The following is a 24,373-nucleotide window of genomic DNA, read 5'->3' as shown; positions in this document are numbered from 1 at the left end:
ATGTGCTCCAGCCCACATTTACGAGAAAGCACAGAGGAGATAAAAAGAAAATACAAGGAGACAGGTCTGAAACACAGCATGTCACTAACTGTACTAACTGTGGGGGTGCTCATGCTGCAAAAAAGAGCAAATGTCCAGCTTTTGGGCAGCAGTGTCATGCATGCAAAAAGTGGAATCACTTTAAGAAACGGTGCAGAGCTGTTCGGCCTACCCAAAACGTAGCAAGACACAGAAAGTCAGTTCATCATGTGGAACCAGACCAAGCTGATGACAGCGGAGACGACACATTCTACGTTGATGGTGTAAATCTGCAATATGCAATCCATGCGACTGATGTGGATGTGGAACACAAAGAGGAAGTTTTTGTCACCGTGCAGATTAATGGGATTCCTGTTGAAATGAAGGTGGACACAGGTGCTAAATGTAATGTGCTTCCCAAGAAAACGGTTAACATTATAAGAGCAGATAAACAAATGAAAGCACACCCCAAGTCCGTTAACCTAGTAGCATTTGGAGGCAGCAAGATTCAAACCTCAGGTGTAATTAAGCTGCAGTGTTTTCTGCATGGGCAGCCACATGTGCTATCATTCTTTGTTATTAATGAAGATGTTCAGCCAATACTTGGACTATGTGCATGCAGAGAAATGGGACTTGTATCATTCAGCAATGACGTCCACCAATTGAGCATGTCTGCAGATGACCTGTCACAACAGCTTATCACAGAATACAGCGACTTATTTTCTGATGAGCTTGGGAGGTTGCCAGTCACCTATCGCATGACACTGAACCCAGATGTGAAACCAGTTGTTCGCCCAGCACATCGCATCCCTTTGGCCATGAAAGACAGGGTCAAGGCAGAGCTGGTCAGGATGGAGAAATTAGGCGTTATTACTCCCGTCTCAGAGCCGACGGACTGGGTGTCTTCCATGGTAGCCACCAACAAGAAGGGCAAAGATGAAATCAGGATATGCATAAATCCTCGAGATTTAAACACTGCTCTGAAAAGACCACACCATCCCATGCGCACAGTAGAAGAAGTGGCTGCAATAATGTCAAACGCTACTGTGTTCTCTGTTCTGGATGCTAAGAACTCTTTTTGGCAGGTGTCATTGGATCAAAAATCATCCATGCTAACCACCTTCAGCACTTGTTTTGGTCGTTTCAGGTTCCTCAGAATGCCTTTTGGTCTTAACGCTGCCAGCGAGGTGTTTCAGAGAGCCATGGAGCAGATATTCGCTGGGTATCCATGTGCCATCATTGTTGATGATATACTCATCGGCGGAAGAACCATGAAAGAACATGACGACAACCTGAGAAAAGTCCTTGATCGTGCCAGAGAAGTAAACCTGCGACTAAACCCATTAAAGTGCACATTCCGGCTGAATCAGGTCAGTTATGTCGGACACATTTTCACAAGCGAGGGGCTTAAAGCAGACCCTTCCAAAACAGCCGCAATCAGAGAGATGCCAGTTCCAACAGATGTCCAAGCCCTGCAGAGGTTCCTGGGGATGGTCAATTATCTTGGAAAATTCATTCCAAACTTCAGCCATCTGTCAGCTCCTCTGCGACAGCTCACACACAAGGACAGCGAGTGGATGTGGGACACACAGCATCAGACTGCGTTCAAAGCACTTAAAGAGCACATGTCTAATCCACCTGTTCTGTCATATTATGATGTCAGCAAACCTGTGACACTAACGTGCGATGCATCACAGTATGGTCTTGGTGCAGCTTGCTTACAGGAAGGGCGACCTGTGGCATATGCTTCACGTACTCTGACAGACACTGAAACCAGATATGCTCAGATAGAAAAGGAGCTGCTGGCTGTTGTTTTCGCATGTACAAAGTTTCATGACTACATATATGGCAAGCCTGTGGTCGTAGAAACAGACCATCAGCCACTGGTCACCATACTAAAGAAACCTATTCACGCTGCACCAGCCAGATTACAGAGGATGTTGTTAAGGCTCCAAAAATACAACATCACCCTCACATATAAATGTGGAAAACACATGTATCTGGCTGACACACTGTCTCGTGCTCCCAACAGCTCCACTTTCCAGCAGCCTGAAGAAGAGGACAACTTCGATGTCATGACGGTGAGCTGCATCTCTTCTTCACGCCTGGAGGAACTTAAAGGACACACAGCTGAGGATGAGACACTGCAAGCGCTCAGCTCGTTCATCAAACATGGTTGGCCACAACGACTCCACAACCTTCCCACAGCAGTTCATCCATATTTTCCTTTCAGGGATGAGCTGATTGTGGATGATGGCATCATTCTTAAAGGTTCCAAAGCTGTGATCCCAAAATCACTGCAAGGAGACTACATCACCATCATGCACAGAGGACATCCCGGCATAGAAGCTACCAAGCGGAGAGCACGGGGGATCGTCTTCTGGCCGTTCATGTCAAGAGATATTGAACAAACAGTTACTTCCTGCTCGGTGTGTAACAGCACTAAACCTCATCAACAAAAAGAGCCCCTTCATCTGCATGAAGTTCCAGAGCTTCCTTGGTCAACTGTGGCTACAGATATCTTTGAGTGGCACTGTCAGCACTATTTAGTAGTAGTCGGCTCATACTCAGGCTGGTTTGAGATTGACCTGCTAAAGGATTTGACATCAGCGACAGTCATCAAAAAGCTGAAAAGACACTTCTCAGTTCATGGTGCTCCACACACTCTGATCTCAGACAATGGCAGGCAGTTTACAAGCCAGCGTTTCAAAGACTTCGCTTCACAGTGGGACTTTCAACATGTCACCAGCAGTCCAGAGTATCCTCAATCCAATGGGCTTGCTGAGAGAGCAGTGCGCAGTGCTAAACAGCTGATGGAGAAATCACACAGAGATGGCACTGATGTATTTCTCAACCTGCTGAACCTCAGGAATGTTCCACGTGATGTGAACCTGGGTTCCTCTGCAGAACGACTTCTATCCAGACAGACTCGAACTACGCTCCCAATCACAACGAAACTGCTCGAACCACAACACCTTGAATCTGAGAGAGTGAAAGCCCAACTACTCAACAAGAGACTGACTCAGAAGGTCTGTTATGACAGATCCAGCCGACCACTTCCACCTCTCAACGAAGGACAAGTAGTGAGGTTACAGACCCCACAGGGTTATGACCGCACAGGTGTGGTAAAGGAACTTTGTAAAGAACCTAGATCCTACCTGGTACAGTCAGATGGAAACACTTACAGGAGAAATCGCAGACACATATTGCCTGTGTCTGAGCCTGTTACTGTTCAGAAAGACACTGATCATCATCATTATGATGGACTGCAGGTTGTGGGTGAAAACAATGATGTAGAACAGTTTAAAGACAGCACTCATGTTGAGAGCTCTTCTGATGTTTTGCATTCTCCAAGACCTTCCAAGAGTGATGGTGTTTACAGGACACGCTTTGGTCGTGTGTGCAAACCAAATCCAAGATATAAGGATTAATTGGGTACTAGTTAAAACACAGAACATTTTCAGGTTTGATGTTTGAGCCATCAGTAACTGATGTCAATGCTTCAAGTTAAATTCTGTTTGAGGTGATTTTCAGTAGTAATCATATTTAACTTTATACAGCAAAATGATATTCTTGTCATGTTTATTTCTTCCATCTGGTTGCAAATTTAAATGTTCGTAAGGGTCAGCGTATGTCACCTTTTATGCTGTGATTATTATTATTCAGTATGCATTAAACTTTATGTCCGGTTGGGGATGTACTAAAGAAGGGGGATGTAGATAACCTGCTGTTAGTTTGGTATTTTGTCCTAATCCGCTTGCTGTACCTCCGTGTAGGTGTGTGTATGTTTTGAGTGGTATAGGCGCCATTCCGTTATTGAATCCAAGCATGTAAGTTCTCTGCTGCTGTGCTGGTTAATAAAACCACGTTAACTGAGATTACTGCTTCATCATTATCATACTGGTGAACATACAACAATGATTAAAGAGTACATTTGCACACCAAATATATACAGGAGAAATACTAACATAGTCACAGAATTGTAATGAGCAAATATCCAAATAGATAATTTAAGTAATCATATATCTGTCAATAAAACAAGGCACGAGGCAGGTAAAACACTTGGAAATAGCCTTGCAGAGCAAAGATTTGAGTACATAGTTCATGATGTGCTATTTTTTTATGCACTGCTTGTTTATCTTGCAGTACTGAACACACCAGTCTATGTTCTATTAATTACAGCCACGGGCACATGATTTAAATTATGTCCTGTTTAAATTATCTGTGGATTTGGTTAAAATATATACAATGCATACATAATCATGTAAACCGAACGACTGCAGGCCACAGACATGGGTGATAACTAATTTTGAAAAATCTATTATTTTGCGACCTTAAAAATAGAAGCACAGAAGAAAAGTAAAATAATTATGCAAATCCGCAGGAAAAAGATAATTCGTGAAATTTCATTTTGCCACTCAGCGTATGATGAGGCCATAAACAACTGAATTATTGTTCAGTGGTTTTAAAATGCTTTCAGTGACATTACATACTTGTTTTTTGCAACAGAATGCAGCACTACTAGATTTGAATCACAAAATCTGCTCCCTGCTATCCACAAATGTCTCATATATGTGGTGAAAATTGAATTTACAGAGGTAAAGACTATGCAAATGACGCCTTATTCGGAAACCCAGGGGTGCCATTTTATGATTCATGACTGGTAACTGTGTTAACTACCTTCATTGACTTTCAGATGCAGAAGTGTCTTGTTTAAAAATGAGCTATGCGATGTCTAAATTGGAAGGAGTATTTTGGCTGAGCCACAATATTATATAGATTATACATGTGAGTTTGGATAGACAGCCTTATATCCTTCTGCTCTGCAGGCATTGGTGAAGCACCATTTACTAAATGGCTATTATGTACATATAGCAAATGTGGGAATGGAAGCTGAAACAATGTTTCTACTCTGGTGGGATGTGGTGTGCAGGAGGGCCAAGGGTTCTTCAACTGGGGCAAGTGATCCATTTGGACATGATATTGTTTCTGTAAGAGGAAAGGCTCGTAGCAGAAATAGTTACATAAGACTCCAGAAGTTCATATTGTTTCTATGGCAAGAGACAGGGGTTTTATTTTGCTCTTCAGTGTTATCAGGATAAGACCTCTTTTGACGATAATGCCATTTGGCTCCTATCTTAAGATATCATATTTTGTGACTCACAGGAGCGCAGGCCTATCGCTGCAGATCTAATGAAAAGCTGGGTGTATTTTTGTGCATGCGTGTGTGCATTTGTGTCTGCATGCATGCCATCTAAATGGCAGCCATCTGCTAACAGCAAAGATGGCTGTGATGGAAAGATATAAGCAGAAAACAGAGATAAAAATACAAGGAGACATCTATATCGTGATCCTCCTCTTCATCTCCCCCCCACCCATTTTTTTTTGTTACAGCTACTGCCTATATTTCTATGTGCCTTTCTCTGATTCAAAACTACATTTCCCAACTCCATAAAGTAACTCGCCCTGTGTGCAGGAGCTCCGAGGACAGAGTCACTTTTTTGTTAGGAACTGTGGAATTGGGAGGGATGTGTTTTGTTGGTGCATGGAAGGAATTGGGGAGTGGTAAGTGGGGGGTCTGGTAGTCAGTTGAGTACATGGTTGCATGCTGACACAACAGCAAAACAGCCCTCCTACAGCCACATCCAAAATATCTCATGCATTACAAACACACAAAAAGATGAGAGGTGGCTGAGTGTGTGTATAGACTACAAAACTGTGTGTGTGTGTTTGTGTGTGTGTTGATGGGGAGGGAGAGAAGAGAAATAAAAAGCAGGGCGGGGAGCAGCAAACAGATTATGTCCCCCAGCCATGATTATCTACGCCTGCCGCTCTGACCCCCCGTCCCAATTACCAAGATAAGGCAGCCTGTGTCCATGTGTGTGCCTGTACAGGAGTGTGTCTACTTTCCTTTCGTTGAAGAAAAATATGTGATGCTTGCTCGTTCATAGGGCATTTGTGTTCACTGGTAGCTATCAGGGACCACACACTTTTTACTTCCCACTGTTCTTGCCCCATTGCAGGAGGGTTGTAGGTGTGGTGCTTTAGAATGATGAAATAGCTTCTCTTGATAGTTTCTAGAATTGCAGATGGACAAGAATACGTGTTTGAGTCAGGAAGATGTTGAGAGGACACCTGATTGATTTCAAAAAGCAGGAAATGAATCATACATTTTTCTCCATCCTCTCTAGAATTTTAGAGCTCCTGCTGGAGCATCAAAGACAGGCAACTCCCATCTTCCCTTTCGTACTGCCATCTGCGCCCTGCCTCTTTGCTTTGCCTTTTCATCCTCACCCTCCTTTGCATGCTTCTTATCAGTGCCTGTCATCTTCTCATTTTTTTTAACTCCCTCTCTTTACATCTCTCTTCCCCACTGATTTATGATTTGAACCGCATTTCCCAACATGCTGGAGTAAGAGGGTCTGATCCCACGGGACAACCATCAGTCCTGTAAGACAGCATGGGTCTCGACAGCTCCAGGTTGGTGCCAGTTCTCTCATTAGAATCTCCGCAATGAGTCAACATGTAGGCTGTCACTAAAGCCTCGTAGCGCTGAAAGGAGGCACAATGACCACCTGGACTACTGTGATGCCACTGAGGGAGCCACAAGACAGCTCAAGACAAAGATCCTGGGGGAGGTGTGGCAGTTTATGGAACACTATCCGTCAGTAATATCACATACTGTGTGTGGCAAAGTCAAGAACACTGTTATCTGTAGGCCTACGCACACATTTTTCAGTGGTTCAGCAATGCCTATGGTTTGATAAAATGCATTTTTTTAAACAAATATTCTAACACAATCATTGGCCAATGTCGATGGCCCATTTCATTTGCAGGATCCCATCAGTTGTGAAAGCTGCTTTTGTTTTCCTGTTACCATAATTCTGAAATGAAATGAAACTCCTATGTGGATATGAAAAGTATTTTTTTACTTCATTACTTATCACTAATCCCAACATATGATTACCAGCTATCTTTTATACAGAAGCACTAAAAATTTATGAGAACTGCAGTATTGCATACTTTATTTTTTTTTTTAAATATACAGATAGGAACAAAATTATTATAAGCACTATGGAATTTAAAGTTTTTGTCAAACTTTTGTGCTTTTTTAAAGTGCATTTTGAACAGAGCAGGGGATTCTCAACATTGGATTTCTAAACATACTAGTTTTCAACTAGAAATAATAAATAATTTCTATTTGCACACCATAGAATTATTTCAGAATAAAGCAAAAACTACTAGGGTCAATATTGTTAACCCTCTGAAAAACTGAACTTTTTTTGTGAGCCACAGCACAAACTACTGCTGGGCAATGATGTGCTTTAATGTTTTAATGCTCAAAGGTGTAAAATCAAGTTCATTTCAACTTTTACTTGAGAAAGCATCGCGCCAAAAAAATTGAAACTTATCACAAAACAGGAGATGAATACGCAAAATTTGCAGAATTTCTAAGTGTCATGAACTGGAGTGATAATTATTATTAAGAAATTCCAGGAGAACTACGCAGTTGGACCTGGCAGAGGTAGGAAGTGAAAGATTTTAAAGACTCTGGAAAGAAAATAAGGGAAAGTTGTTTCTAAAGCCCCCACACCACTGCCAAGACACCAGTGAAAGAATCTTTGAGAGTACAATTCCCGACTTGACTAAATCAATTTCTAGATGCTCGCAGACTGAAGCATGCCAAGGACAACCTGGATAAAGCTTTTGCATACTGGAAACACATCATTTGCTCTTATGAGATGAAACTAGAGCTTTTTAGCCACAGAGAGGCTGCTTATGTTTGGAGAAAGAAGGGAGAAGCATACAACCCAAAGAACACCACAGTGATATCCACAGTGAGGCATGGTGGTGGGAGCATTATCTTATAATGCTTAGGCATCTGGAACTGGGAATCTCATCAACGTGGAAGGAATCATGAAGAAACAAGGATGTATGAAGATTTTAAAAGAAAATTTCAAGTAGTCAGCAGCAAAACTTGGTTTGCATGATTGATTTGTCTTCCAACACAGCAACAAGCTAAAACACAGGCCACGTTTGGCGAAGAAGTACCTCCAGAAGACCAAAATTGAATGTTAAAGACTGGCCTGCATAAACATTTAACTTGAGTTCCACTGAAAAAAACTTTGGGGTGAACTTAAGGTCCATACCAGAAGACCTACAAATCTGAAAGAGCTTCGGATATTAGCCAAAATGAATGGGCTGGGATAATTCAGTTGACATATTTTTGTCAGCTGAAATTATTGTGTTGTGAAATGATTTTGTTTCTGTGTGCAAAGTAAAATAAGATATAAATCCAAATTAAGCAAAGACATTTGGAAAAAGATGTCTTAAAAATTCCTTGCTCTGTTTAAAGAGCACTTGGGAAATGGGAAATTTTTATGGGGAGGCCAATCATTCTCTCCTTACCTGTGAAATTGCTGCTACTTTTGTTCATATGTAAAAGTCCCAATCCCCTTAAAACAACACTAAAACATACTTTTCTTACTTTGTTCAGCAAAACAATAAAACTGAATGAGAAGGTATGTCGTAGTCCAGACTCCAAAACTCCAACACAACAGTGAGACATCAGTGACGGACAGCAGTGGGACTGGATATGTGTGGAGAACAACTTGTTAGTGCTAAAGATGGCTTAACCGCTTGGCTGCCAAGATGAATCCCCTGAAACCAAAAGGATCCAATACACACACTGCTGAGGTTTAAGATGTCAATGAGCAAGTCAAGCTTCCCACATTCCTTTCCAACAACCTCCACAAGCTCTTCAGTGGACCAGGAGGGCAAAAACGGTATTCCTAAACACACTGTTTTCAACATGGAAAGCTAGACACTGAATCTGTCTCTCTCTGTTTTCTCAAGTTGCAAATCTGAATTTTTTGAGAGGTTAGATTTGGTGTAGAGAGTGTAGACTTGTGACATGAGACCAATGAGAACTTTGCCACAAGGTTCTTAAATTCAGAGGAAGCAGCTAGAGAAGGGAAAAGGAGGAGGTAAATAAGAAAAAGCACAGCGAGAATCTTTTTAAATCTTCCACATTCACTCAGTTTAAACTGCAGCAACTCTGGTTCTTCACCTTCCAAGTATAAACTTCAGCATTGCCTTATGTTATCTTGTTATGTATCATTGGCATTTGCAATCATTCATAGCTACTGGCCTTAGCACTATATATAATTACACAGGTTACCATATAGCCCGATGTAAATTAGCAGACAGCTGCGTACACATACAATTTATTATGCTGCCATGTTTCCACACAAACACATTAGTACATTCCATTGCAGTTTTAGTTAGAAAATGTTCTGATTGCTTATTCCTTTGATGTTTATAAAGGCTTCAAAGAACTTCGTTATTAAGTCATGCCTGTTTAACATTTAAAGAGGCATTTGGTTTGTTTCCATTAAAACAAGCAAAGAGCTAAATGTGAGAAAATATTTTAAAATGAAACAGAGTTGCACAGAGATATTTATGTGTAGTTTTTAACAGGCTGTTTTGTGTGTGACACCACACTTTTTTTTTCCTACGCAAATGCTAGGAGGGCTGCATATATTTAATGCATTTGTTTTTTTGCTGGTGTTCAGCATTTTCACCAATTCCACAGTGACGACTGCTAATTTTATTCAAATGTGTTAACTACTGGAAAAATGCAAGATTCATTTCAGTTGTCCTTTACTGAGCGAGATGACTGATTTTAACACAAGTCTGCTTATATTAAATTATGCACCAATCCCTGAGGGTGCACCAGAGGCATTATGTTAATAAACCTTCTCTCATTGGCTCATTGCATCACACTTGGCCTGGAGTTTTGGAAGATACAATGAACATTAAATAAAAGAAAAAAGAGCCATCCTCCATTGGAGCATTAAATTGCCTTTAAAAATCAAATCCCAATCCAAGCATTTCCAAAACAAAATTTATTCAGTCTCTCTCTGATACATGCTCCAACTTTCCAAACTGTAGGATGTTGCGAATGCTGATGGCAACTTTTAGTGCCTACTGCAACTCCATCTTTGACATCTACTTGGCTCAGACAAGACATGGTGACTCATGATTTAAGTGAGCGATTGGAAACTCATTCAAATTCAATATTTGTGATTCACTGAGAAAATAAGAGAAAGCCATCTGCTCGGAGGCAAGTGGGACCAAGCAGGGGAGGTAGATAAGAACCCAATTTGCTACAATTTAGACTGAACAAACTACCTATTCAGATTTTCAGTTGTAATGACACCTGAATATATATATATATATATATATATATATATATATATATATATATATATATGAATATAATGAATTGCATTTATATAGCGCTTTTTGAGACGAGGCTGCCTTATCGTGCCATCGGCCCCTCTGGCCAACACCAGTAGGCAGTAGGTGAAGTGTCTTGCCCAAGGACACAACGACCAAGACTGTCCGAGCCGGGGCTCAAACTGGCAACTTTCTGATTACAAGATGAACTGCCAACTCTTGAGCGGGTCAAGTTATATATATATACATTGTATCTGCAGGAAAAGTGGTTGCAGGTCTCTTCAACTTTGCTATTTAATTCAGTAGCCAAGGCTGCACATAACACTGATGAAGCACAGCATGTGTTTTAATTCAGGTGTGTGTGGAGGGAGGAATTATTCTTTCATTCCTCCATTGTGGATCACATCCAGTTTCTTATTGGATATATTGTACAATCACTCACTTTATTCCAGTGTTTCATTAGAAGTATTTAATTGTGTGGATGTTATAAAGAGAGTGTGGACATAATAAATAGCATACTAAGCAATGGTACTGAATAGTAGTCGTACAAACACTTATGACTTTGTGTCGATTGTAATTTACAGTGCTGATAACATTATATAGCTCCTCTTGCATTCTTTCATATTATATTCTGCATATATATTCTGCTCCAAGTGAGTTCAAACAGATAAAAACCAAAGTCAACATGAGTACATTCAACTGAGAAACCAGGACATTTGGAGAAATCAGGTCACGCTGGTAATATAACCTGGATACTGCATGTGCAGCTGATCAGTAAGCAGTTAAAATACTGCTACCACTATCAGAAAATAGTGGTGAAATCTTCCTGCATGCTGCACAAAAATAAGTGAGCACATAGAATTACTATTGGATTCATCAACTGCGCATGTGTCTCATGCTTCTTTATAAGGAAAACATTACATAAAGGTGTGTCATGGCAGAAAGAATGCAAAAGAAAATGTAATGTCCAAGGTTAAAACCATACAAGGTCCATTTTAGTTAAGTATTACCTTGAAAATGACATTTTTTTTTAAGGGGGGGTTGCTTATAAAAATAAGTTGAGCTTAGGCTGTGTTAACAGATGGCAAATGTTATGTTTCCCCAAGACACAAGTGATAAAAGAAAAGGTTTCACATGAGAGTGGACTTATTAAGCTTATTTCCAGCTCCATATTACTATTCTTGGATTCTGCTAGAGTGGCTTTGCACGCTACAGTCAAAAGAGATCATTCTTTATCTCATATTGAGCCTTGGTGCGGCACCTCAGTTCAACCATGAGCCATTTTAGTTATTCACCCTTTAAAGCCCTTTAAGCCAGCTGTCTCCTGATTGGCTGCTGAGATTACAACATTAAGGAAGATCTACTTCAGAGCATACAGATCTAAGAGAAAAAAACAAAAAACAGTGTTCACGACAGCATGTAGGCTGAACTCTCAAGTCTGAGAAATTACTTGTACATACACTGACCTCACTACCATATCAGTATAGCGACAGTACGCTAGCAGTGAATTGGGGAAGTGTTTCCCATTAAAATAAATGTTATGTTCGAGAGGATAAAGTGTGCATATTAAGATAAAACTGCAGCTTTTTAACCAACTCTCCATTCTGACCAATATTTCATTGCTAACTCTTCTAAAGCTGCTTTTTGATTATTTTGAAATGTTCTTTTGGAAAATGACAAATGTGCATAACTAGTGAATGAATTTGTTACAAAGCCTAAAAGGTCCATTTAGTCTTGTGATGATTTCTACACCCTGTATTTTTCAGTCCTGCCTAATGAACAGTTATTTGTAATGTCTCCTACACACTGGGCGTTTCAGTCTATGCTGAAGTGAGCACTTTCAGATGGATGGGGCAAAGGCTATGGCATTAGCAGACGGAGTTCTCACACCCCACATGCTGGCCATATGTCATGCCAAATCGCATCTCATCTCTCGCTAAGAGAAGGTGCTGCTGGAGGCTGAGAGGCCACCCTCCAAACCGATATCATCAGCTTGACACCCTGACCTGGACAGAGCTGAGGGCTACAGCTATGCTCTGTATCATATCTAGACACATTAAGTCAACTGAGCTACGCTGCAATAAAACACAAAGCCGATCTTTCAAAACTAGGCAGCCCAAAGTCCAGACATAAAAGCGGGTCAATAACAGTGCAGTCCATTAAATGCATTATTTGTGGGTACTACCAAATACTTGTGAATATATATCTTAATGTCATAATTAACTGCATGGTGGTGTGGTGGTTAGCCCTGTTTCAGTGTCACAGTAAGAAGGTCCTGAGTGGGAATCAAGGCCTTTCTTTGTAGATTTTCCATGTTCTCTCTGTGTCTGTGCAGGTTCTCCCAGATACTCTTCATCCCACATTCCAAAGAGACGAATGGGGATAGAATAATTAGCGACTATAATATGGCTGTGAATGGTTGTCTGTCTCTACTGTATGTGTTAGCCCCATGACGGATGGCCTGCCCAGAGTGTCCAGGAGAGGATACATGAATCTTCGTTATGGTTACAATTTAAAATGAATGCTCAGCCTGCAAAATCTTTGTTCTGCTGGCTACTTTCTTTGTGGACCAACCAGCAGACACTTCGGTAATCCTGACTTTCTTACTAAAATTCAAGGCTTAAGCTTTTGTAGGACTCGGGAGGCGATATCGACCAGGAGATGTCATGGTACTGAATAAATTGTTGTCTGTAGTTCTGCCTGATTTGTTCCCTCACTGCTTTTTCTCTTCCTCTCTCTCTCTCTCTTTCTCTCTCTCTCTCTCTCACACACACACACACACACACACACACACACACACACACACACACATACACACATACACACACACAGTCCCTCGCTCTCATCCAGTTACACTTACTCTCACACACTCTTGTGTGACCGAGAGAAGTCCTACCCATAAAAAAGGAAATTACCAGACAAGATCAGTCATGCATAGAAACAAAGAAAGGTTAAATAAAATATTCCCTGCAAAACCACTGAATTCCAAGTCTGCAACAAATTACTGCTTAAGTAGAAAGAATGCGTAAGAAAATCAATATTTAAACTCAACAGCTTCTTTTGAGCTTTAACAATAAAGCATACAGAACCTCTGATGCCACAGCTTTCAGTAAGGAAGTTGTTCAGTTTTAAACAGGTTCACAGTGAAATGTTTGAACGCTATGTTGGAACAAAGCGTATGTCAGTCTTTAATCGAGCTAAACCCTTGTGTTAGTCTGACATCTAGTGGTTAATCCAGGGTATTGTGCTCTTTTAAGCATAATTGAAATGTTTCCTCTTCTGGTGTCTCTTCCACATATTTAGGGACATAATTCGACATACACTAAGGCCACTTCGAAACCCGATGGAAGCTCATGAGGTTTTTGCATTGTAGTTTTGTATGAATAGCTTTTAGGTGCAGTGATGTGAGTGACATAGTGTAACGACAAATGTGATTAATCTGGCTGCAATAACGAAGTAGAAAATTAATTAATGCCCAATTCTCTAAACATACACAAAAGAAAACAGAAGTGATTTATTAATTGGTACCTTCTCAGCTGTTGTTGTTAGACACAGATCAAAGTCATGCCCCAACCTTTCCCCCTTCACAAATACTTCATCGAAACTGAGAAACACACCCACACACATGCAATCATTGGCAAACAAGAGGTTTTCTCTACTTTGTCACCACTGCTGGCAGCACTTACCTGTGGGCTAGTTGTTCAATTGTCAGTGACCGTGATAGAAATAACAGTTTGCTATCATTTTGTCAGCATGAGGCAGAAAAACATTAGCTTGCTCGGAAAACAAGCACACACCAGGTGGTGCCATCTCTCAGTGGATAAGCAATTAGCTTTGAAGGGGGGGGGACAAAACTACAGTTCCCCCCCCACAAAGAAAACAAGCAACACCTGTGTGTGCAGCCATGTGGAGCCCAAACTCAGCGTCGCATAATAGAAAATAGGGACATCCAACAGGGGAGTGTCAAGCTGCCCTTTTCTGAATGTGTTTGTGGAAAAGGTTGACAGGAAAATGACTAGAATGGGGAATAAGCAGGAGGAAGGCAATGAAATAATTTCATAGCTGAGAGTAGACAAATGAGAAAGGTTGTGGGATGGAAAATTCTAATAATTACGCAAGTGAAACATTAATTAAATCTATGTGAGAAAAGGGGAAATTAAAGTGACAAAAGGAAATAAGAAAAACACAGATCAGGTAATTTTAAAAAAAGGGACAGACATACAATAGAGGCGGGAGAAAAAAGCTGAATGATGGGAAAAAATTAAAAGTTGTGTTTTCAAAACTAAGAAAATATGGGAGCAGAGACACGGGTAATGAGCGGAGGGAAACAAATCATGTGGACAGAAGAGAGCAGAAAGCGCCACGGCACAGAGTCAGGATGAAAAAGACAGATACATTTTAGTCAGAAAAATGGATAGAACCACTTACTGAGGCTACAGTCTATCCTGATACAATCTGGCGGGAGAGAGAGCGAAATGGTGAGATCAAATAAAAAGAAAAGGAGGAAAAAGGATAGAAAGAAGAGATTGGATAAAAGAGAAAAAAAAGACATTTTTACATCCTTCAAGGTACATTCTGCAGACAACCAAACTTTGCTCTGGGGCCACCATCCGGGGACAGGCTCTGAGTCAGGATCACCCTTTCCCTTCATCAATCCCATCAACCTTCCTTCGCCTTGCTCCACCCAATCCTCCCAAAGCACAGTAGAAGGCAGACTTGCAAAATAAGATCTATGTATTACAAATATGAAAATAAACTATACAAAGTGGTCTACTGCTGACACTGAATACCTAATAAGACTACTTTGTGATTATAAGGAAAACTAAAGTAAATTCTGTGCTTGGACTCACTTGGTTCCTATTAAGCACAATCTCTTAATGGCCTTTTTATCTCTTCCACTGCTTATTGTGATTTTTTTTCCTCATAATAATAATAATAAAAAAAACATCCTTTAGAAAACTGTTTAGAAATGGTCTAAATGTGCTGGTTATAATCACGCGGTTTGAAAAAAATGGTTTGAGTACTATCTAACTGATCCATTCTCCTCACACTGTGGACATAAACGCTGCAATACCGTCATTACAGCAGACGTCGCACCACGCAACTGTAACGTCAGCTGCCTTTCCTGGTAATTTGAGATTCACTTGCCTTCTACAGCACTTTGGGTTCGACAAACCCGACAGTAACTGACACGAAAAGGTGATCTGCACATCCCAGCCACCTCATGCCTTGTGCACAGAAACTGAAATAGGCCTGTATATATTTTGTGCTACTTGCTACAAGTGGTGCGAGGAAAATGCCGTAAAAAGTGTTTCATCATTTTAAAAGGTTTAAAAATATGATCTTGTGGCTTAAAGCACAGAAAAGCTCAGTTAAAATCATGCAAAGTGTCCGTAAATGCCCAAGAAACTCAATGTGACTCTTCAGCGTAAACGGACCTTTGACTCGACTCTAAATGGAGCTAGGGATTTCTTTGACAGGAACTAGTACACTCTACCTGTCACACGCTGATATGTTATGATCTACGTGTGCATGTGGCAGAGTGGCTGGGTTGTGGTCTCGAGCTGTCAACCGCTACAGAATAGTGGACACAAACAGCCAGGAACCAGGATCACTCTGTAGAGATTTGGAGGTCATACAAACACAATGATATTAAAATGCTTTTAGGGGCCACGAGCATCGACTGATGTTTTCCGAATACATTTAATTCAGGACAAAAGCGACATTCATGATTGTAAACAGTGTAAAGCATTTTGTAGAGGAGGTCTAATCATGAATTACTCATTCGAGAATCAATAAATACAATATTTATGGCATTAGGTAAAACATGCCAGCCGTCATCTGGCCTACACATCGCAGGCTGAACATGTTACCGTCACTCTCTATCATTAAAGATATCATTAGGACTACATCTGCCCAATTATAGCAGTTCCTAGTGATTAATTACCAGGATTTTAATTATCTTAACAAGGATTAAGGCCTTAACAGATCAGAAGGATTCCCTTCTGACTTGTTTCACTTTAGTTGTTAATTAATTTTCTTGCAAAAGAGCAGTGGAAATCATTAGCATAGCTAAGCTGAGTTTCATTTAAAAGCCGGTAAGAAAGGAAGGAAAAGGGGCTGGTATAGAAATTCTCTTGAGGATTAGCTTTAAGTGTGGGGGCATAGCTGAGAGGTTAAGATGTGGCCCTAGGTACATTAAGTTCAGCTGTGTATGCCCCGACAGCTACAGCTGTGAGCTGGTCTCTGACTGTTTGATCCGAGGGCCGCAGACATACAGGCCATTGAAGGGATGAAAAGTTCCATCTTTTGTGTCCTGGCCAGGAGGGGTTTTATGACTGATGGAAAAAAGTGAGAGTGTGAAGGAGAAAGAAGATAGAAAGAGGAAAGAGAGGGGAATGGCCTCCTTCATTTATCCCACTGTCCCCATTCATGTCTCTAAGGTGGCTTAAACTCTAATATTCCAGAGTGCACCTCTGTCATGCTCCTCCTGGTTCACTGCTGACAGTGTGGTCCTTCAAAGGGTCAGGACAGATTTAAAGTATCTAGAGCTGGAAGGTCATACCATCTTCCCCAGAGCAATGGTATTCATTGCAATGAAATTTTAATAAGTCAATAGGAAGCATTATTAGAGGGGATTCATATCCCCTTCCTAAGATTCCATCTAGCTTACAAAATCACGGAGCTTCTCCTATTAACACTCAGGCTGCTTCACATCCTCAAACCTCCCTTTCAGCACATGGGCCTATGAAAAAGACTCCTGCCTACTCGCAGCACCAGGGAAGCTTTGGTAGAGCTCCGGTATAACGCAAGAACCATTAGGAAGCGCAAGACAGAGGCAAGCCCACCCTGAAGCTTTAAGAGCAACCTTCAAGGGCTCAGGGTCAAGGCAGTGATATTGTTAGAGATGGAGCTTTTTTACCAGGATGAGGAGCCATGGGGCTTCACAGAGTACAAGAAGAAGGGGATGAATGCAGAGGAAGTGGGGGCAGGGGTCGAAGCATATTGAAGAGAAGTTACTGCAGGGTGTCTCCCTACAGAGGCTGCAATGACTGCGTTCTGGAGCTAGTTTTACATTTTGACTTTGTCTCATTTTCTCACAGTTAGCAGTTGGTAAGGGATAAGTTTCTCTTTGTTCCTCAGTTTTCTCACATAAATAGCTCTTTAGCACTGTTGGCAGTTAAAAACATTAGGTAACGGCCAGAACCTACTGATGTAACAGAGGGACGTGTTCAGAAACTTTTCCCCAGCCAACTACCTGACAATGTTATAAAAAAAAAAATCATGCTGTGAAACTCAAAATGTCAAACCATTATTCTGAGTACAAAGGCATACAATGCTGAAATACAAAGTGAGTGTGAGGAGACAGGGAAGGAGGCAAGGGAAAGGTTAGCGGGGACATCCACAATGAATCACGGGGGCCTACCGAGGTTAACGGTGAGCTTGACGCGGCCTCCGTCCAGCTCCAGTCGCAGGGTGTCCGCTGACTCCTTGGAGGTGGTGGCCATGAGCAGGCCGTACGCTCGCTGAGACATGAAGCGCAGCGCCACGTCTTCGGCCTCCGTGTGCATGGTGACCGGCATGATGATCTTCAGGTACATGCTGCCGTCGTAACTCAGCACCGTCGCCTCTGCAAAAGGGCGATGAAGAGGATGAAGTAAGCAACGAGTAACAATCGAGGGAACGGTGTCTCCCGAACAAAGGTCGGGCCGGTATCACAGCTAAGTTTAAAGTAGCTGTGATAATCCACGTAAGCTTAATTACAGTTGAAAAATCTTTCAATCACTCACGTCCCGCTTTCTCCAAAGACGACAGCTCTAATTCAAACAGGATTTAGACAAGACGTGTATTTGGACGCCATATCAACAGCATAGGATCAAGGGAAAATTCGGCATGAATCAAGATCAAAGCCATGTATGTCTGAAAACGTCACACCAAAACAAAAGGGGATATAAATCTTGTTACACCTCTCAGACATTCAAATTTAACAATTTCATAGAAATAATCAATGCGCACATCTTCTGAATGTCTTTTTCTGTGTGTACACTTTTAGCACACCTTATCATTTACAATGGATTTGTTAAATATGTATAACATTTGCTTAAATTAGATCTATCGGATGGCCTAGGAACGCCTTAGGGAGGTCTGGGCTTCTGTGACCCAGCCCCCTGATAAGGGGATAAAAAATATGGATGGATAAATAATTATCTCATAATTATGTTTACATTTGTTTACAAGAACCCACATTTCAAGAAAACGCTGACAATTTTAAAGTGTAGTGTATTAATACAAGAAGAACAGGAAACCACAAAAAAAGGACTTAACAAAAACATCAGATGCTTGCCAAGCTTAGAAAAACAAAACTCAGTCCGTGCTGTAACACGGTCTTCATGTTCACACTACATTGAAGCGTGGTTACTTTCTCTAACATCGCTGCTGCCATAAATAGACCGCTGTCGGAGATTGACAGTTCCAGAGGAGTGCTCTTATCTTGGAGCGTGGGTCGATATGTGTCACCACAGGCTAACATGAGTCACTTTCACAGGGTGCTTCAAGCATTTAGATTTTAGAGTGTACAAAAACACGATGTTAAAAGATGCAGAAAAATCCCTCCTACAGGCCAGCAATCGCTTAAAATGCTGCTATTTCAAGAGAGCACATCAGATTCGCAAATCCTACACAACACACTGTGTGTACTTTGACAAAAGTCCCACTTGTATAAAAATGTGATGCCGCTGCATTATTTTATCAAAACAGTGAACGGCTAAAAGAGACCATTCATTATTGCATAATCACCATCACTACAACCTGCAGGGCCCTGTCCCTGTCAAATCAATATCACAGATTCTCCTGTCATTCAGCTAATCTGTGAACTCAGTTTATATACACAGGTGTATCTAGCTGGGTATTACAGAAGTGTGCCTGCAATAATACAAAAATCCACAAGATGGCAGAAGAACATCACTTAAACCACGCTTGTCATCCGAGGAACCAAATAGTAAATTGTTAAAATTATCACCCTTCAAAATAAGGATATTTCATCCTATACCCTGACTGTCCTGACTTGAATCCAATTTCTCCTTCCCTCATTACCCTCCTTGTCCCTCAAAATTCCATTCCGTCATGGCTCACTCACCCCCTCAGACAAGCTAAGACAAACCGCAGGCTGAGGTGTCTGCACCTAATTGGGATGAATCAGAAGGACGTGGTGTTGTTTGACGAGCTCACCCTGCCTCGCTGTGGTGCAAAGGCCACTCGTGTGTGTGTGACTGACACAGATGGCGGCAGGAGGCCTGGCTGCTCTGTCGCACTCCTGCCAACATCCCAGCACTTCAGCCAGTGGGCTGAATGCAAGCAAGTCTCAGGTGGCATTTGGTGCACACACAGCTCCTTGTTGGTTACAATACAAGGAAGAATGCTGTCGTATGTGTCAGCACATTAACTTAACAGAAACTTTTCGTTGTTTGGTGTTGGGACTCTCATGATTTCCTTTTCATTCTTACTGCAGTGCATGGGGCCTCATATAAAGGAATATCTTTGCTTGTGTGTATATGTTTGTCCTGCTTTTAATGCGATAAAAAAGCATTTCATTTCTTTTCTGGAGTGTAGCCAAAACAATTATATTTATCATAGTCAGTATTCAATTATATACAATGAATTCAGATTCTATAATTAATCCTTAAGTGGTCAAAGAAGCTTCACTCTTGGCCCTTCTTACCTATCTCACAGTTGGTACCAAGGTATCCGGTGCCAGTGCAATCACAAATGTACCGGTTCCAGCCCTCTTTGCAAAGACCTCCGTTGCCACAAGGGGCACTGCTGCAGCGTTTCTGTAGCTCACGGGTGCAGAAACTGCTGACACCCAGGGCACTCTGGATCTCAGCCAGCCGGCGGACATCCCGGCTCTTGCCATCGATGAATAGGTCACGGACGCAGCCTACGTAGCCGTAGTTAAGGAGCGCTGTCCAAACTTCTGGCGGCAGGATGAGATCTGACTTAGATTCGGGCAGCCCGCCCAAGTACATATCAGTGTCCAGGTCCAGGATTTCACTGCCCTCTGGGGAGCTGAAGGGCATGCTGCGGCTGTTGACTGAGATTGATCCTAAAATACAGAAAGAAAGAAGAAACAAGCAGCAAGATGTTAACTTTTGAATCTGATGTTACTGGCACCTGGATACATCACCCTAACTGCAGCTACATGAATGAATATAGGTCCAGCTTATCTGTGCATGACTGAGCATGCATCTTGTATTTAGTGCTTGACTAAAGTGATTCAGATGGTCAGGACTGAAAATGTGTATAGTCTATATATGTAAATGTGAGTGAGCGGAATAGTGGGAGGGGCAGTAGGTGGCTAATTTAGGGAAACAGAACAGGGACAGACGGAGACAGAAGGACATACACGCCACAGAAAGAATAGATGACAGTAGAGTGTGCATCCATATGCGTGTGTGTGTCTAATGTGTCTATAATAGGCTAAATGGAGGAGAAGGGAAGCAGAATGCAGCAGGGAGTGGGTGAAACAAAAGGCCCTCTCTCTTTCGGTGATTAACGACTCCATCTTAATTTTCTATTAAAAGCCAATTACAGGAGGAGCAGCAGTGAGATCCCATGCGTGCATACACACTCACACGCACACGTATGCACGCACGCATTCACACGCTTCCTCATTATAAGGCAACAATTGAGGGAGATATAATGTCCAAGGTTCTTTCCCACCTACAGATCATTCATCAGACAATGCCCACTCAAGCATACAGATGCTCCTGTTTGCACCCCCAGAAGGCAGAGGAATTTAAAGACATCACACAGTTTTTAAAAATAGATATACTGTTAGTATATGCAATCACTACTCTGCTTCCAACATGATTGAATTGTCATGAAGGACAAAACAGTATTAGACTATGACAAAGTCAGTTCTGTCCCCTTTTCCGTGCAGAGTCTATATTTCTGTCTTCCTAATCCAGTGAGCCGTTCACATGCACTTAAATCGCATGCAACATAAAAAAGTGACTAACCCAGTTTTAAAGCACTCCTCACCTTTCCTTCCTTCTCTTTGGAAATCCACATGGCACCATTCCCCATCGTTGACCTTCTTGTTGCTGGCCTTGAGCTTTGTTTTTCCGGAGCCCATATCAATCAGCAGGTACAAATACCCCTCCAGAAGCTCCATGGCAAAGTAATCAGTCTTCAGCTCCCTACCAGGCTTCTGCTCTTTAGGCCCCTGAGGCCGTCCGTGGCTGAATAACAGAAGGCCGCTGGGCTCTGTGGTCCGGAAGTCAAAAGAGATAGAGCCCGTCTTCTTGGTGTTCCACTTTGGCAGAGAGATGTAGGACTCGGGGGTCTCAAAAGTTACAGGATCCAGGGCTGCTACATCCTCACAGCGGAACACCAGGTCACCATTCAGGGTGATTTTCGGGTCACGCTCGATGGCCAGCCGTGACAGCTCCAGCTTAAAGTCGTTGTTCTTGTACACCACCTAAAAGAAAAGCAAATGGTTGAAAGGTTATGATTGTGCATTTGGAGTCAGACTATGATTTAAAAACATGTGACTCAAAAAACAAAATGCAGTTTCAACAGCATAGTCTGTGTTGTCATGGCTGTTAATACTGAGAGCCAGCAAATGCATTTTAATTGCTTCAGGTAGTTTCAAGTATTAGTTATAGTCGCTGCCGGGGAATCTCAACAGCACGGGGAAATGACTTAAAACTTGAATAAGTACATGACTTTTTCATGAACTGCAGTGTGGAACTAGTATTAGCGGAAAAGAAGCTGCTTTAGTACCTCCTGCACATGACCCGGTAACAACAATTTTAGGTCAGAGAAAAGGTTTTGCTAAGGGAAACAGGAAGAGCCAAGAAGCGAGATGAAAGCAGGCCGAATGCCGATGTCTGTTAGTACTGAGGTGTGGACCCACAACTTAAAGAGTGTATTGTACTCTCATCACTGGTGTTTAAACTCCTGAACTCTGGTTCATTCCATAAACCATACAAATGTTTCTTCTTGTACAAAACCATTCCTCACAAATGGAGTAAATATGCATAATAAATTGAAAAAATTAAAAAGGCTCCAGGGGATATCCAGAAACAGAAAAAAAGCGAACGTTGCCTACAGCTCCAATGCAAATGTCTCCAATGGTCTTTGATGAAATACAGCTCTATTGTTTGAGCTCAGAGTGTGCCTCCGTGTATGCATTCATAATGGATTAATTGCTGAAGGCAAAGCAAATTGTTCTTGTCTTTTATAGTTTTAGTTTTCTTTTATTTGTTGTACACAGCTTTGTGAGAGGCCTTCCTCAAGGTAATACTGTGAATCAGCAGAGCTCTCTCCATTTGTGCGCTGTTCGCACTCTCTGTTTACCACACTGCTCACAATAAAACAGAGAAAAAATAAGCTGGTCTTCATTTCAATCCCTGATTTCTGCTGCTGTCTAAGCTGAAAGGTTAAGGAGATTGTTCCGGTTCGGTTTGATTCCGCCAGCAGATGTTCTCATTTGAATTGTCAGAGAGTATAAAAACAGAAAGAGCTACCTGCTCTTTGTGTTTGGAGTACAATTCTTGTTCTCATGAAAGGATGGAATGAAAGTCATCACCTTCTATTCATATCTACTACTTCCCACACTGGAAAAGGGTGAAATTTCAATTGCACAGAGGTCAGAGTGAAAATGAAGGTAGAAAACTTTTTACTATGCTTCAGAATTAAGTTTCTCATTTATGAAACACGTTTCATGTCTTCAATCATGTAAAAAAAAAAAACATATATGACAAGTTGAAGTGAAGATCTTATACTTAAGAAAAACTGAAACCTTGAAAATATTCACTAGTTATGTAAGTGTATTCTAGTTTGGGAAGCATAGATGTCAGGGTCCTGGGACTGGGCGACCCAGGATCTCTGAGCAGTTATGAATTATATTATTATTATCATTATTATATGTATTTTGGTGTTGCTTCCCTTCTCTGTGCTTGTGTGTGTATATATGTGTGTGTGGCTGAGCACCCGTTTATAGGCGGCGTCAGGCCTGGAGGGTGTGGTCCTGCAAGGGGACTGGCCACACCCGAAGCCACACACCTGCTGCTGATCAGGCCTCGTCGGGGGAGCTACTTAAGAGAGTCTTGGAGCTCCCACCGACGCGGGATCATTGCATGAGACTCCACGTTAGTCACCCTGTCTAAGCTAAGTCTGAAAGTATATGCCTGCCGATCTGAGTGTCCTGACAGCTGCCGTTATTGTTTCCCGCAGGAAGAGCGTGGAGGGCACGGAGAGCAGCGAGCACCGGGGGGTGCTGACACGGGAGCAGAGAGCACACGGACTATTCACGGGAGACACGACACGGGAGTCTGGGAAAATACGGGGAGTTATTGTTACGTTGTTTTTCACCTTGTAAATAAACACTGCCTATACATAGAGCACCGCGCCTGGGTCCTCCTTCCCCACTCCTTCCACGGTGTGCCATGCCGCACCGTGACAATAGACATACGACCCTGTCCTAAACTTCTATAGCCAAACATCTATAACATCTGTAGCCATATCTCATTTATAGCAGCAGAAGACACAATTTCTTGGAAGAGACCAAGTTTAAGTTATATCAAGGACTTGCTTGGGTATTTTAGGTGCTAATTGTACATGCACAACCAAATCATGGGTGCTCCACTTCAACTGTGCTGGAATAAGATAGAAATAGTGAGACTAAATAAGAAAAGGGAGAAATGTATTGGATTTGTATGATTTTATGTTTTAATTGTAAATGCACGATTTATGGGTGTGTTTGGATCATATTTTTAAATATATAAAGTATAATATATGAATGTTTACATGCTTTAATTGTTTTCTTTGGGAAAATGTGGAAGCACCCCTGGCGGGTTATGAGCAAGGTGTGGCTCAATAGCAACAGGATATGAAGGACTGCCAATTACCTGATTTGTGTGCGTTCTGTTTGCATGTGCTGAACAAATAAATACTGTTGGGAGTCATCAAGTTAAATTTCAGTTTAAATCTGGTCCCTTTTTTCATTAATCATCCCAAAGTCATTTAAAGTTGGGGTACACAACAGTACCGTAACTTGATTAAAAAATATAACTGGTGCAAAAGGGAACTACACTCCTGCATTGCCTCT

General features: G+C 41.7%; 1 protein-coding gene and 1 long non-coding RNA gene across 7 annotated transcripts in view; one reads left to right on the top strand and one right to left on the bottom strand.

The window, feature by feature from the left end:
- nrxn2b (neurexin 2b) overlaps window positions 1-24,373 on the bottom strand; it is a 712,610-nt gene that overhangs the window by 339,826 nt on the left and 348,411 nt on the right. For 5 of the 6 annotated variants that reach the window (XM_085451729.1, XM_085451735.1, XM_085451733.1 and 2 more), the window contains 4 exons: window positions 21,301-21,739; window positions 19,979-20,362; window positions 17,687-17,890; window positions 14,689-14,715 (listed from right to left, as the gene is read on the bottom strand). In XM_085451729.1, coding sequence (XP_085307855.1) covers window positions 14,689-14,715; window positions 17,687-17,890; window positions 19,979-20,362; window positions 21,301-21,739 — 1,054 coding nt within the window. The remainder of the gene's footprint in view (window positions 1-14,688; window positions 14,716-17,686; window positions 17,891-19,978; window positions 20,363-21,300; window positions 21,740-24,373) is intronic. The other variant, XM_085451731.1, reaches the window with a different exon arrangement.
- LOC146715314 (uncharacterized) lies at window positions 23,143-23,664 on the top strand. Its single transcript, XR_014919344.1, has 2 exons — window positions 23,143-23,414; window positions 23,500-23,664. It is a non-coding gene; the product is annotated as an uncharacterized LOC146715314 (long non-coding RNA).

The sequence above is a fragment of the Copadichromis virginalis genome, linkage group LG3 (assembly GCF_057382275.1).
Source record: "Copadichromis virginalis isolate Kocher_CV1m ecotype Utaka linkage group LG3, C_Virginalis_male_GT1.1, whole genome shotgun sequence".
In the NCBI taxonomy this organism is placed as follows: domain Eukaryota; kingdom Metazoa; phylum Chordata; class Actinopteri; order Cichliformes; family Cichlidae; genus Copadichromis; species Copadichromis virginalis.
This window is presented reverse-complemented; position numbering and strand designations above follow the sequence as displayed.